Source organism: Pseudorasbora parva, chromosome 19, assembly GCF_024679245.1.
Source record: "Pseudorasbora parva isolate DD20220531a chromosome 19, ASM2467924v1, whole genome shotgun sequence".
Lineage (NCBI taxonomy): Eukaryota > Metazoa > Chordata > Actinopteri > Cypriniformes > Gobionidae > Pseudorasbora > Pseudorasbora parva.
The window spans coordinates 7,681,182-7,696,644 of record NC_090190.1 but is presented as its reverse complement, the minus strand read 5'-3'; the positions used below and the strand labels follow the sequence as shown (position 1 = coordinate 7,696,644).

General features: G+C 38.2%; 1 protein-coding gene across 4 annotated transcripts in view; it reads right to left on the bottom strand.

Moving 5' to 3' along the window:
* Window positions 1-15,463, bottom strand: part of adgrb2 (adhesion G protein-coupled receptor B2) — a 394,976-nt gene that overhangs the window by 35,525 nt on the left and 343,988 nt on the right. For all 4 annotated transcript variants that reach the window (XM_067426444.1, XM_067426445.1, XM_067426446.1 and 1 more), the window contains 3 exons: window positions 13,865-13,950; window positions 9,143-9,241; window positions 3,729-3,900 (listed from right to left, as the gene is read on the bottom strand). In XM_067426444.1, the coding sequence (XP_067282545.1) occupies window positions 3,729-3,900; window positions 9,143-9,241; window positions 13,865-13,950 (357 nt within the window). The remainder of the gene's footprint in view (window positions 1-3,728; window positions 3,901-9,142; window positions 9,242-13,864; window positions 13,951-15,463) is intronic.

The following is a 15,463-nucleotide window of genomic DNA, read 5'->3' as shown; positions in this document are numbered from 1 at the left end:
CTCCAATCCTAGTCGTGGGAGTTGAATAACCAAACATAAGTAAGATACTACTTAATTATGACAACCACTGACAAAAAAATCCACACTCATACAATACAGTTATAATGCAACAAAAGATTACAGGTGCTGGTCATATAATTAGAATATCATCAAAAAGTTGATTTATTTCACTAATTACATTCAGAAAGTGAAACTTGTATATTATATTACATTCATTACACACAGACTGGCATATTACATATTTCAAATGTTTATTTCTTTCATATTGATGATTATAACTTACAAATAAGAAAACTTCCAAATTCAGTATCTCAGAAAATTAGAATATTGTAAAAAGATTCAATACTGAAGACACCTGGTGCCACACTCTAATCAGCTAATTAACTCCAAACACCTGCAAAGGTCTTTAAATGGTCTCTCAGTCTAGTTCTGTAGGCTACAAAATCATGGGGAAGACTGCTGACTTGACAGTTGTCCAAAAGACGACCATTGACACCTTGCACAAGGAGGGAGAGACACAAAAGGTCATTGCAAAAGAGGCTGGCTGTTCACAGAGGTCTGTGTCCAAGCACATTAGTAGAGAGGCGATAGGAAGGAAAAGATGTGGTAGAAAAAAGTGTATAAGCAATAGGGATAACCACACCCTGGAGAGGATGGTGAAACAAAACCCATTCAAAATGTGAGGGAGATTCACAAAGAGTGGACTGCAGCTGGAGTCAGTGCTTCAAGAAATGAATTGAAATAAATCAACTTTTTGATGATATTCTAATTATATGACCAACACCTGTATTTACTTTCTATTCATTAAAAATAAATCCAATAAAAAGTATGATGGTTTCCACAAAAAACATTAAGCAGCAAAACTGTTAACATTAACATCAATAATAATACAAAATGTTACTTGAGCAGCAAATCAGCATATTCGAATGATTTCTGAAGGATCATGTGACACTGAAGGTCTGAGTAAGGATGCTGAAAAATCACCTCTACATCACATCAATTAATTTCATTTAAACACATTTAAAAACAGAAAACATTTATTTTTTTAATTGTAATTATATTTCACAAAAAATACAGTTTTGACTGTATTATTAATTTAAAAAATGCATACTGGTCAACATAAGAGAAAAAGATGCATAATATTTCAGAAACCATTTTGGAGACAAAATCAAAATCCCAGTTAAAAACCCATCACTGGAGGCACATTTGAGACATGTTAATTCTACAACATGTTGTACATATCCCAAGCGGTTGATCTGACACGACCTTTATGTCTTGCAAAGGTTACACTCTGAACAAATGACACATTAATCTACTTGCGTCCTCAGAATTGCATCAAGCATATGCTGTTGAAACACTTTATTTATTGACCGCATATTCTCTGCACTGTTTAGTAAATCCCTTCTCTTTCTATTCAACTGAGCATGAGTTATCATGCTGCAACACTATTCACTGCCCTAGACCGGAATATGTAATCAGTCTGCCTCCCTCCCTGCTACTAAAATTACGATGTGCAGGAACACTAGACTGTTTCGCAAGACAGAGCAAGAGACGCTCTCATTCTCAGAGTTTGTTTATGGATGACTGTCTGCTGAGTCAAAGCCGCAGACGTATCAGAGTGACAGCCGATGGCATGCCTTCAAGACTCTCTCTATCTTTACTAATGCATGAGAACAAACTATTCCCACACACATTCCCCGACTCATTTGCCTGTGCTAATCATGAATGCTGCCTTTCCATTGTTGGATCAGCCATTTCAAAGTGTAATTCGCACATCAAACTGCATATAGCGCAAGGATTCGGTGCACAAACTCCACTCCACTCTCTTGTTTTGCTAAAGCTATTAGGGATTACATCAAAGCCTTGCAAGGGATTTTCATATATTTACTAAAATAATACCAGGATTTATTTTACTCTAATCCTTCGGTTTTGCGATATTGATTTAACATATATGGCTTAGAAATTTGGAACTGATTTTTTCTCTCCCTTCTCAAACTCAGCAGCATATTTTGATTTACCTAAAACATGAAAGTCAGCCAAGCTACCACAGTACATGCTGGAGAGTTATAACTGACACATATTGGGTACAGTGCGACCAGTTTGATGATTAGATTATTTATTTATGGCCGCTCAGATCAAACCATTATAACGTGAACGCAGTGAATGCTATTTCAAAACAAATTATTGTGTCAGTGGTCTAAGCCAAGTTTTATTTCTAAGTGGACCTTAAACTAATGGACTTAAATAAAACTTCTCCTGCAAACTCCATTTAAATACACCTCTGTCTGTCCTGTAGGACTGGCAGCATAACAGCGCAAATTATTATTATTATTATTTTTTTGTACTGTTAAGGCCAATCACACACATACACTATATTGTCAAAAGTTTTGGGATGTCATGCAAATTAACTTTAATGGCATCCCATTCTTAATCTGCAGGTTTTAATATAGAGTTGTCCTACCCTTTGGAGCTATAACAGGTTCAACTCTCCTGGAAAGGCTTTCCACAAGATGTATGAGTGTGTTTATGTGAATTTTTGACCATTCTTCTAGAAGCACATTTGTGAGGTCAGGAACTGATGTTGGACGAGAATGCTTGGCTCACAGTCTCCGCTCTAATTCCTTCCAAATGTGTTCTGTCTGGTTGAGGTCAGGACTCTGTGCAGGCCAGTCAAGTTCCTTCACACCAAACTCGCTCATCCATGTCTTTATGGACCTTGCTTTGTGGTGAGCAGTCATGTTAGAACAGTAGGAGCCACCCTCTAAACTGTTCCCACAAAGTTGGCAGCATCAAATTGTCCAAAATGTCTTGGTATGCTGAAACATTAAGAGTTCCTTTCACTGGAACTAAAAAGTGCAAAGCACAACCTCAAAAACAAAAACACATACTCCTCCCTCCACCAAACTTTATACATGGCACAATCTATAAAGTTGTGCCATGTACCACCAAACCCAGACTCGACCATCGGATTGCCAGACAGAGAAGCATTATTTGTCACGCCAGAGAACACATCTCTACTGCTCGAGAGTCCAGTGGCAGTGTGCTTTACACAACTGCATCTGACGCTTTGCATTGCACTTGGTGATGTAAGGCTTGGATGCAGCTGCTTGGCCATGAAAACCCATTCCATGAAGCTCTCTACTCACTGTTCTTGACCTAATCTGAAAGCAACATAATGTCTGGAGGTCTATAGCTTTAGACTCTACAAAAAGTTGGCAACTTCTGCTCATTGTGCGCCTCAGCGTACGCTGACCCCTCCCTGTGATTTTTCTACCCACACTTTGTGGCTGAGTTGCTATTGTTCCCTTTTGCTTCCATTTTGTTATGCCACTAACAGTTGACCGAGGAATATTTAGTAGTGAGGAAATTTCATGAATGGACTTATTGAACAGATGGCAACCTATTGCGACCCCACGCTTGAATTCACTGAGCTTTTCAGAACAAACCATTCTTACACAAATGTTTGTAGAAACGTCTGCATGCCTAGGTGCTTGATTGAATGCATCTGTGGATAATGGAAGTGGTTGGAACACCTGGATTCAATTATTTGGAGGGGTGTCCCAATACTTATGGCATTGAAGTGCATACTATTGTGATGGTGGAGGAGGTCATTTAAACCAGAGGTTTTAAACTCTGATGCTAGGGGCCCAGGATCCCAAAATGACCCCAGTCTCATCTCACATTCAGAATTGGGGATTTAAAAAAAGAAAGAAAAGTAATCCACTGACCTCTCGGCGCATGGCACAGTGCACGGTGATGATGACGAATCCCTGGACTGAGTCAAAGACAGCGAAGAGCACTTGGAAGAGGGTTGATCGGCGGTCTGTGATGGCCAGCACAGCTGACATCCACGTGAGTGCCAACAGAGGGAGAACAACACAAGAGCTCCATAACGACGCCCTATGCAGAGAAAGTACAGAGCAAAATGCATTTCATCCTCTGTGCAGCAAGGTGGTGACATCACTGCACCTGTAATTCTTAGCCATTAAGATCCACGGTTATCACGATTAGAGTCAAGCTATGGGAGCATTGATGGCTTAGAAGCAGCAGAGCAACACAGACATTTAACTGAGTGTCAATACAGTGTAAATCTATGCGTAATGGTGTGGTAAAAAAATTAATGACCTGAAATCCCAGATTAAGTGTTTACTATATTTTGTGTATGCACTATGCGACATACTGAGTATTCAAAAATGTTCCAATTACCAAATTTCCCACCATACTGTTTGTAGCAGATTTCCATTTTTTTTTACATATTTAAAGCTGCAGTCCGTTACTTTTTGCACTTTAGTGGTTAATAAACAGAATTGCATGCATCTTGCGGAAGAACATTGCAGCCGGAGCTACTTCTCTCAGTTTATGTCAATGGCGGATCACACAGGGACTGTGCTCCTCCGCAGCGGTTCCTACCCGTCTGGCCTGAAATAGTCCCAATATAAACACTTATTATAAGTGTACTATAATTGATTCAGGGTTAGACAAAAACATGGTTTGGAAAATGGATTCATGTTGTACATTCTCATTATATAATTTTTGTAAATCTTGAACAAGTTTTGAAAAGTTATGGACAGCAGCTTTAAGTACCATATTTATTAATACTCTAAAAATGTTGTAACTTGGTATTAGCCACCAATGATCAAATGGAAGAAAACAAAATCAATCCAGTATCCATTTATTTTATTTCACAATTAATTTATTTGTATTTTATGTTGCAGGAAATTATGGTTACCATGGTCCATTTTTGAATGACTGAATGAATGAATGAAACATGATTATGCAAAGATTATAAGATGCAGGCCAGTGTCACTGATGCTAATGCTAAGATCTCTATGAAATTGACCCCCCCCCCCCCCCAAACATTAATTATAGCCATTCAACATTACAGTGTAATTGAAAGCTAACAATATTTTAACATTTGTTAGGCTTCAAAAAATATACCAACTTTTAATTAAAGTGAACTTTAAACAGTACTCACATAAACCTAAAATACATTTCATATTTACCTGTGGGCTTAATGTCTAACAGGTAGGAAAAATAGGCTACAGAAATTTAATAAAGTTATCAAACAGTCTGCACTGCATAAATTATAAATTATGAGTAACCCTTATTAAAGCTACAAAAGTTATTTAGTCAAGAGCAGTGATGCGCATCTTTCTGTGTGTGTGTGTGTGCGCGCATGTGTGTGTGTGTGTGTGTGTGTGTGTGTGTGCACTTACCTAAGACACTACTGGTAATATAAGGTAACTAAATGGGTTAAGGTTAGGTTTATAGGTAGGGTTAGGATTAGTACCAAGTTATAAACCAGTTTTTTGATTTGACAACCCCAAATCAGAAAAAGTTGGGACAGTATGGAATGTGCAAATAAAATAAAAACGAAGTGATTTCTAAAATTACTTTGACTTGTATGTCATTGCAGACAATATGAACACAAAATATTTCATGTTTTGTCTGGTCAACTTCATGTCATTTGTAAATATGCATCCTTTCCTGTCATTCACACCTGCAACACATTTCAAAAAAAGGTTGGGACAGTAAAGCATTTACCACTTTGTAATGTTGCCATTCCTTTTCACAACACTTAAAAGACGTTTAGGGACTGAAGACACCAAGTGATGAAGTGTTTCAGGTGTAATTTTGTCCCATTCTTCCTGCAAACAAGTCTTACGGTGGGCAACAGTACGGGGTCTTCGTTGTCGCATTTTGCGCTTCAAATTGCGCCACACATTCTCTATTGGAGACAGATCGGGACTGCAGGCAGGCCAGTCAAGTGCCCGTACCCTCTTCCTCCGCAGCCAGGACTTTGTAATGTGTGCAGAATGTGGTTTTGCATTTTCTTGTTGAAATATGAAATATGCATGGACGTCCCTGGAAAAGATATCTTCTTGAAGGCAGCACATTATGCTCCAAAATCTCTATGTACTTTTCAGCATTAATGGTGCCTTCACAGAAGTGCAAGTTACCTTTGCCAAGGGCACTGACACAACCCCATACCATGACAGACCCTGGCTTTTGGACTTGTTGCTGGTAACAGTCTGGATGATCCTTTTCTACTTTGGTCCGGAGCACACGGCGTCCATTCCTCCCAAAAAATACCTGAAATACTGATTCATCTGACCACAGTACACATTTCCACTGTGTGATGGTCCATCCCAGATGCCTCCGAGCCCAGAGAAGTCGACGGCGCTTCTGGACACTGTTAACATAAGGCTTCCTTTTGGCACAGTACAGTTTTAACTGGCATTTGTGGATGTAACTATGTATTGCGGTACTTGACAAAGGTTTGCCAAAGTAGTCCTGAGCCCATGTGGTGATATCGCTTATAAATGAATGACGATTCTTGATGCAGTGCCGCCTGACGGATCGGAGATCACGGTTGTTCAGCTTAGGCTTGTGGCCTTGTCCTTTACGCACTGAAATTGCTCCAGATTCCTTGAATCTTGTAATTATGTAATGCACTGTTGAATGTGAAATATCCAAATCTCTTCCTATCTTTCTTTGAGGAACATTGTTTTTAAACATTTCAATAATTTTCTCACGTATTTGTTGGCAAACTGGCGATCCTCGGCCCATCTTTGCTCCTAAAGGATTAGATCTTTCTTGGATGCTGCTTTTGTACCAAATCATAATTTCAATCACCTGTTGACATCACCTGTTTCAAATCACATCATTATTCAACCCTTTTACCTCATTACTAGCCCTAAATTGCTCCTGTCCCAACTTTTTTTGAAATGTGTTGCAGGTCTGAATGACAGGAAAGGATGCATATTTACAAATGACATGAAGTTGACCAGACAAAACATGAAATATTTTGTGTTCATATTGTCTGCAATGAAATACAAGTAAAAGTAAATTTAGAATTCACTACTTTCTTTTTTTATTTGCGTTTTCCAAACTGTCCCAACTTTTTCTGATTTAGGGTTGTATTATTATTATTAGGCTAGCACTTTTTTCTACAGTCCTGTTCCACATGTACAGATTAAGCAAGTACAATAACTGGGTTATAACTAGGTACTAACCCTGAACCTACCTCTAAACCTAACCTTAACTTATTTATTTACCTTATGTTACCAGTAGTGTCTTAGGTAAGTGCACTGTAATTACACATGTAATGTAAAATAAAGTGCAACAATACTTAGTAATGGCATTATTATTGGTAACACTTCATTTAGATTGTCCACTTTAGGCATACTACTAACTATAAGAAACGTTGCAACTACATATCAACTACCAGTCAGTCTACCACTCATGAGTGTAGTAGTAAAATAATAAAGTCTATAGACCATTTTGGTGTTTGCAAACAGCAATGACGTAGAAGTAGAATAAGTTTACTACAAGTCAAATTATTCTACTAACCCCAAACCTATGCTAACAGTTTACTAATACTATATATGTAGTTGCAAAGTAACTTATAGTTAGTAGAATGTCAAAAGTGGACTTGAAATAAAGTATAACCTATTACAGTTTTTTTTTTTTTTTTTTTGGTCAATCCAGTTCCATGGCTGAACTCTCAGGTTGTTTGTAAAACAGACAAATATTTGCTGTTTATAATGCTGGGCACTCATGCTAACACGCTCTAATAGATTTCCAACATGTTGGGAATCCTACAGGAGTGTTTTGGTTCTGCATCATGCAGAGCCTATTTAGATAAATATTAGGTGTCAGTAAGGACTTGTCTGCTTAAGCTCAGCGAAGCAAGGGCTCACAGCTGGGCAACAATTTAACATCTTCACGGTGCACTGACTCAGTCTTCTGCATGTGACTGTGATGGGACGGACATTAGCAATGAGACCTATGTAAATGAGTTCTCATGCTCATATAAGAGCAATACAGAAAAATAAAGACAAGGTTGACTTGGTAAATGTAAAACAGCATGACTCAAATTCAATGTCCTCAACCTAACTAACTGTGGAGAGAAAGCATGGGGTCGGGATGGAGCAGGAATTCCGGTATCAGAGAAAATGAGGCAATTGGTGGGATCATGTTAACATGACACCCCCAAATTTCCTTTAGGAAGTCCTCTTCATTGTGATACACAGAAAATAATAATACAAATAAACAAATGCTATGATGGAAGTTGTATTATGACACCACACACACATGCCCCGTATTTATAATCAGCAGAGACATACAAAAAATGCAGACAGCAAGAATGAGATGAGGAACAGAAAATAAAATTAACAAAGAGAAAGAGGAACAGAGAAAGCGATATTATTAATTTCATTATTATTTCAATAACATGACTCCATCCAGCAAATAGAGGAGACAAGTCCAATTCATCCAAAGCCAAAAGAATCAGAGGTGACCCTTGATCCAATCTCTGGTTCTTTACCTCTTCAAAGAGCACACCGTGTCTGTGTGTATGTACATGTATATTTGTTTTTGATATTGCTGTAAATTTAACACATTTACTTGCATTTTTTAAAGATAAATAACATAATCTGATATTTTCTGATATTATATATATATATATATCCTATCAGGAATATGATTTTGGATTTTTGGATTTTTGTCTGAATAAGATGTTTGTCTGAATAAATCCTTGAAATAAGATAATTAACAAAATTTTACAATGTTTGATTTTCAGGCATAGACTGGATTGTGAATATAAGTGTATTTTGACTTTTTTTACTTGTTTTTTAACTACTAAATACAGGTGAAATAAATTGCTTGTGTGTCATAAAACACTTGTATCAAAGACAGTATTTTACACATTTAGACAAATATACTTAAGAACAGTGCTTTTTCAGTACAATAAAAGTAAAGTAAAGATTAACACACAAAAAAACAACAACAACAACAACAACAACAACAAAAAATACTACGTCTGCCTTTGGACACTTTTATAACTCGATTGGAGAATATGTGCAGTGTCTGCAGGCTGTTTGATTTGATTTTGTAAAGTCTATTCAGTGATTTATAATAGTATAATGCCTTAAGTGATCATATTTGAGGGAATTTCTAAGCGAAGATTTAAGAAAGTGATTTTTGCAGTGTAATTCTGGAGTGTGCTGACAGGATGGTGGCTCTTTGAAGAGTTTCTGTTTCTTACTGTCAGTGTTGGGCTCTAGAGAGAGAAAGAGAATAACAAGAAATATGGAGAGAGAAAGTAAGAGACAAAGAGAGAATATGGAATGAGACTAACATGGCGCTGCTGGCAGTAGAGCTGGATAGGGCGGTACTGGAGATCACGCCACACTTGGAGCATTTCAGGAGCAGCCTGCTACGCGCTTCCAACGGCGGACTTCAGGAACCAATACACGTGTGCACGCACACACACACACACACGCACACACACACACACACATACACACACACATATATATATATTTTCACATGGGGAAGAGATTGACACGACACACAGAAGCAGGGAGATCCATCCATACACCCGCATTCATGCCAATACACACAAATGGCACGAAGGTAAAAGGTTGAATGCAGATTGGAGGGGAGTTGCCAATGGAATATTGTATAATGACAACAAAACAAATACATAAGGAAGGGGAACACATAATAGAGAGGAAAAAGAAAGAGAAAGACAAAATTAAAGTAATGCCAAGAAAACAGCATCAAGCAATGAACAACAGCATAGGCAGAGCGAGATCTGTAATGAACGTCTCAGCATGAAAGAAGCTTGTGTGTGTCTGTGAGACAGAGAGAGAGAGAGAGAGAGAGAGAGAGAGAGAGAGAGAGAGAGAGAGAGAGAGAGAGAGAGAGAGAGAGAGAGAGAGAGAGAGAGAGAGAGAGAGAGAGAGAGAGAGAGAGAGAGAGAGAATGAAAGCAGGAAAATGATAAAATGGAGAGAAACGGAGTAGAATGCGACCACAGATCATTAACAATCAGCAGATGAGGCAGATGGGAGCTGCAAAGACTAACCTACTTCAGCTTTGTGTGTGTGTGTGTGTGTGTGTGTGTGTGTGTGTGTGTGTGTGTGTGTGTGTGTGTGTGTGTGTTGTGTGTTAGGACTTTTTGTGCGTGAAAACAGGAGGAAGACTGATGCAAAGGGAAGGATCGTCTTTCACTGTTGACACTCACACACACACCTGACACCGCTTGTAAGCCCTGATTTGTGTAAGCATTGTTAGAAAACAGATCAGCACGTCCAGGTCGGTCTCCCTTGGGTCATTAAGCAGGAAGTTCAGTTTTTAATGAACCCTGTTACAATCCCCCTCAGCTTTATAAATAAAGGTCTGGGGTATAAAAGTGGCACTAAAGATTTAAAGGGGAATGAATATTTTTTTTCTATCAGTAAAAATGTGTGAATATGTGAATACAAATGTACTTTGTATTGTTGCATTGGGAGAAAAGTTGAAATTAAAGGACATTTATGCTAAAAGTTAAAAAAGTGAAGAAAATTCATTTTAAGATAACTTGATAACTTAAATTGTATACAGTTTTACTTCTTAGGTAAAATATTCTTATTTTAAGATGATGATGATGATGATGATGATGATGATGATGATGATGATGATGATGATTATAAATAATACAATTAATATTTAAAATAAAAACGTTTTTCAACATTTATAATAACATTATTAATAATTAAACACCAATAATAAATCATCATATCTGAGCACCAAATCATCATATTAGCTTTGCCATCACATGCATCATACAGCGTTTTTAATATTTTCGTGGATCCAGTGTACAGGGATCTTTTTAACAACAATGTCATCTGAACATGAAACTTTTTGAAAATGTGAAGGTAAAACAATTTTAGTACATCGTTGTTGTGTAAATCTAGAGTAAATAACTAAGCATCGCATTTATAAACATAGTGTTGCCCAAAAAACTGTAGCAACACTGACCAGCAGTGTGAAAAGTTTGGTATAATTCAATTTGGTTTGAGATGTCGTGTGTCTCGACCAAACATTAGTGATTGGTTATGGCAGATCCAGAGTGGCTCTGGGCAGATCCAATCGTTTCAGAGTAATACTTTAACAGAATACCCGCCTTGAAGGAAGTTAACACTTGTCAATGGAGAGTGGCCAGACTCTCTGTACAAATGAAATGTACGAGAGTCTGGTAGGACCAGGCTAACAGAGTTGGAGAACGTGCTAACATTAGAAATTATGGATATGAGGGATCACTCAGGGTTAGCTACTAACACACTCATTTATACACACAACCTTATAGAATTACTTCAGCGATTAGCATATGCACTCTGAAAAAATTCTGGGTAAAGAACAACCCAATGTTGGGTCAAATATGGACTAACCCAGCAGTTGGGTTGTTTTAACTCAGCGATTGGCTTGTCTTAAGCAAATATTTAACCCAACCGCAGGATTAAAACAACCCAATTGCTGGGTTAGTCCATATTTGACCCAACTTTGGGTTAAAACAACCCATTATATTTTAGAGTGTGGCTTTGTATCAGTAGAAACCCTGAATTATATATTCAAATGATTTTGCTTCCCCCTCTCATATCCCCCTGAGACAAGAGATTTATGCATTTTATTTCTGGAAAAATTCCTCCTATGATGCAAATTGGCGATATTTGCATCATAGGAGGAATGTTTGGCCAAAGGCTAAAGACTACAGCCAGCAGAGGGAGCTATTTACGCATGTTTTGAAGTCACAGTCCAACTCAGTCACAGTAATCCAGTAGCGGTGGCTTTGGGAATTGCCTCACAGGGAAGCGAAGCATTCTGGGAATTGTAGTCTTTCATCCCCATGAGACAAAACAAATAATTTTCTGTCTTTTCTCAGTCTAGAAGGCACCAAATTCAAGAATAATTTCACATTTCTACTACATTGATGACCCAGTTTAAATACAGATTCATCTTCCCAGCGCTGAAGTACCCCTTTAAAACAGTAAAAGCAAAATACTAAATTTAGTATTCTTTTAAAGAAGAGTGATGCTTTCTTGTGTGAAACCCTAGAGTGTTGAGGGTGGTTGCAAGGCCATTGTTATGTGGTTGCTAAGGTTTTTTGGGTGGCTTCTTAATGTCCCAAATCTCTTACTGAATCCAAATTATCTTATATTTTGGTCTCTAGATATGCCTTGGATCCCAGCTTGAGGACTATTATATCATACACCAGGTGTAGTGTTCTCTTTAAAAAGTAATAACACCCCCACCCCCAATACCTGTAGAGGCTTCAATAAATACAGCAATTTAAAATGTAATGGTTATTGAGAAAATTAGGGCTTTCCTGTAGCTCAACCAGTGTTTGAGCTACAGGAAAGCCCTAATTTTCTCAACCAGTGGTTGAGGTACAGGAAAGCCCTAATTTTCACAATGCTCCCTTTGCGCCCTAATTTTCTTCATGCTCCCTCACAAACATTCTTTCACAGTAAGAGCCTGATGAATCTTAACATTGTCATCCTGGAATATGGCCATGATGTGTCTTCCTACATGTTTTTTTTAAGAAATGAAAAGCTACACACTCCATCATTTAGAAGAACTGATGCCAGAAATATAAAATGCTACACTGTCATAAAAAAAGGTACATTTCTGTCACTGGGGCGGCACCCTAAGGTACAAAACTGAAAAGGTACTAATATGTACCTTTAAGGTACTACGATGTACCTCTAAGGCACTAATACGCACTCCTAAAGTACTGATATGTACCTTTTAAGGTACTAATATGTACCATTTAGGGGTTAGTAAGGTACAAAGATGTACCTTTTTACTTTTGTACCTTAGGGTACTGCCCCAGTGACAGCACTGTACCTTTTTTTCTGAGAGTGTAGAAACATAATAATCACTTGAATAAGGATCCAATCATAGACTCTTGAGCATTTGTCAGGCAGTGTATATGTGAAAGAGAGCATGAGAGAGTGTGACTATGGAAATGAGTTGAACTGAATTTAAACAGTGTGACATTTTTATATACAAGCTGAAAAATCCATAGTCAGCCATTGCAGCTCACAATATGCATTGATCTCCCTTGTACATAAACACAGGAAAAGAAAAGTGGAAGAAAAAAAAGACATCAATTAGGGCAAAATTGCAGAATGTTCTCTTGCCTGGAGGGATTACAAATATCCAGTCATTGAATTAGCTCAGATCTCTGATTAGCTCCTCATTCCATTAGTAAGACCCACAGTTTCCTGCCAAGGCATCGGTATGGTGGTCCACCAAAGCAATGCCACATATCTAAATGACATTTGTACAGCATGCATTCAAAGCGGAGAGGCTATCGATACCCATTAGACACTAATTCAGTTGCAAAGTGATTAAGGCCATTCTCATGCCTTTAGTAAAGTATTGGCGAAAAAACCTGTATGCATCGCAATGAGCTTGAGAGCAGTTGACCCGTGAGCTCATTTTAAACAATGCACTGCATTTAAAAATGGAGATTTCTGATGTAGCATTAGTTTAATTAAAGATGGAGGGCTGTGAGAATGCTCTTAAAAGTTTCTAGGTAGCGGCTTCATGGAGCGCAATGGGAATATTCAATCTCTCAGTTTGGTTTAGCCTCTCGTTTGAGGTGAGGATGTGGCGGTCCACTCATTAACACAAGTGTTTAATGGATCACTCTGCTTTGTGTCCAATCAAACAAAGGCAAAACAGAACAAGCGTTTTAAAAGCAGAAGGGCTCCTTGATCCTGTCAGTATGTGCAGTTACATGAACAATGAATATACACTTAGCTAATGACAGAGCTATCAGAGAACTAGCCAGAGGTTAGCAGGCCAGCGAATCAATACAAGTCCATTAATGAAGCTGTCATATCTTGGCTTTCAGTCTGATGTTTTTCAACTTTCAGTGGTAGTGTGTGAGCATGAGTAATTTATTTTGCCCATACAAATATTTGACAGGATATTTTAAAACCTTCAACAGGCCAGTGCTAAATGAGTGATTTGGTGCAAATCCAGAGATAGATGTGTATCATATAGCCATCGCTTTGACCTTCACTTACCCTGCTCTTTGCTTTTTGGACTTGTCTGAGATGCCATCTCTAGACATGAGCTTGTTGAAGACCACTATTCCAATCAGCATGTTAACCTGCATCAAATAGATAGAGGTAGAGTTATTTTCTTTGTTAGAAGTTTTGTAGTTACTTTCAAGATGAAAAGACAATTATTTTTGTCCTATCCAGCTGTATTATTATGCTTTTTTAAGTCAGGACCTTTATAAGTCAGGAAAATGTAGCTGGTTAAACTGATTGACCATCATTATCTTAGCAGTGTTGCTTGCTAAGCTAGTTAAGAACAGGGTTGTGCACTAGAGGGTGACACGGGAGTGGATTTTCAAACCTATCCCATCCCATTCCCACACAACAAATCCAGTTCCATCCCAATTTTCCAAAACTGGGGATAATTCCCATCCCGTCCCAATCCCAAAAGAATGACTCCCGTTCCCTCCCACTCCCGTGTTGTTTTTTTGCCCGGAATCTGTCAGTTAGTTCTGATCCCAGCATGCCCATGCCCAGTTGAATAAAAACCCAAAATGTTGTTTTCGTTTAAGATGGCTTTTAGTTCAATAAAATAATGATGCACAAACATTAAATTCCACATTTTCATCTATGCAAGCACAGGCACGCGTGCGCAGTAAATGTCTAGCAGATTATGCCATTTTCACGTCTTGGTTACTTTAGACTGTCCTAAAATGTCAGTGAGCACAACTGAGGTATCATTTTCCAACAGTAGTCGTTGCAGCATAGCTTTCATGTCTGACTAAATTTTGATGATGATTTTCACAGGCTAAAAAGTGCATGGGGAAGCCTCCTTTCTCTTATATTATTGGTGGTTGGCATTGGCCACCAACTGTTACGGGTGTTGAGCATGTAATTCACTTAACCAGCCACACCAACACAATCAGGAGCGCAGAAAGAGACAGGGCAACACTTGAATTGAGTTTTAAAATTAAAGCATATAGTTAATTTATATTAACAGTATACAGTATTTATATAGATGGTATCATAGTGTTATTACGATTCCCAGTCCCGCCCACTCCCAGTAAAAAAAAAAATCTGCTTCCATCCCAATCACAGGATCAATAGTGATTTTGTTTCCCGCAGGATTCCTGAAAAAAAAAGAAAGTCAGCCTCTATTGTGAACATTCAGAATTGAACTGAGGGTGCCTTTTAAATTCCAATTCTAACCCCTTAAATGTGTAATATTGACCGCTACATTAGCAGTTGAAATGTATACCACCATCCAAAAAAAGAAAATGTGGAGAAAGTTGTTTCCCCTGCTGCCTCTTCCTCAAAATCAAAACCCATGCGGGTTGCCAGATTGAGGACACACGACTTTAACCTCTGACCCAGTTCGTTTGCTGGCTTCCATTGTTGCAATACGCTGTGTTTTCAGCCAACTGGCAACCGGGGGTGTCGAATACTATTGGGTAAATTGGCAGCGGGCAGGATGACACAGACCGAAACAAAAACAGAACACGCATTTCGAAGTAGAATAACTGGATGTAGCCATGTTTATCTGAGAAACAAGTATTTGACCGTAGTTTTCTAAACATATTATGGTAGTTTTATGCTTCAGTACAGTCACAAAAATACATACAA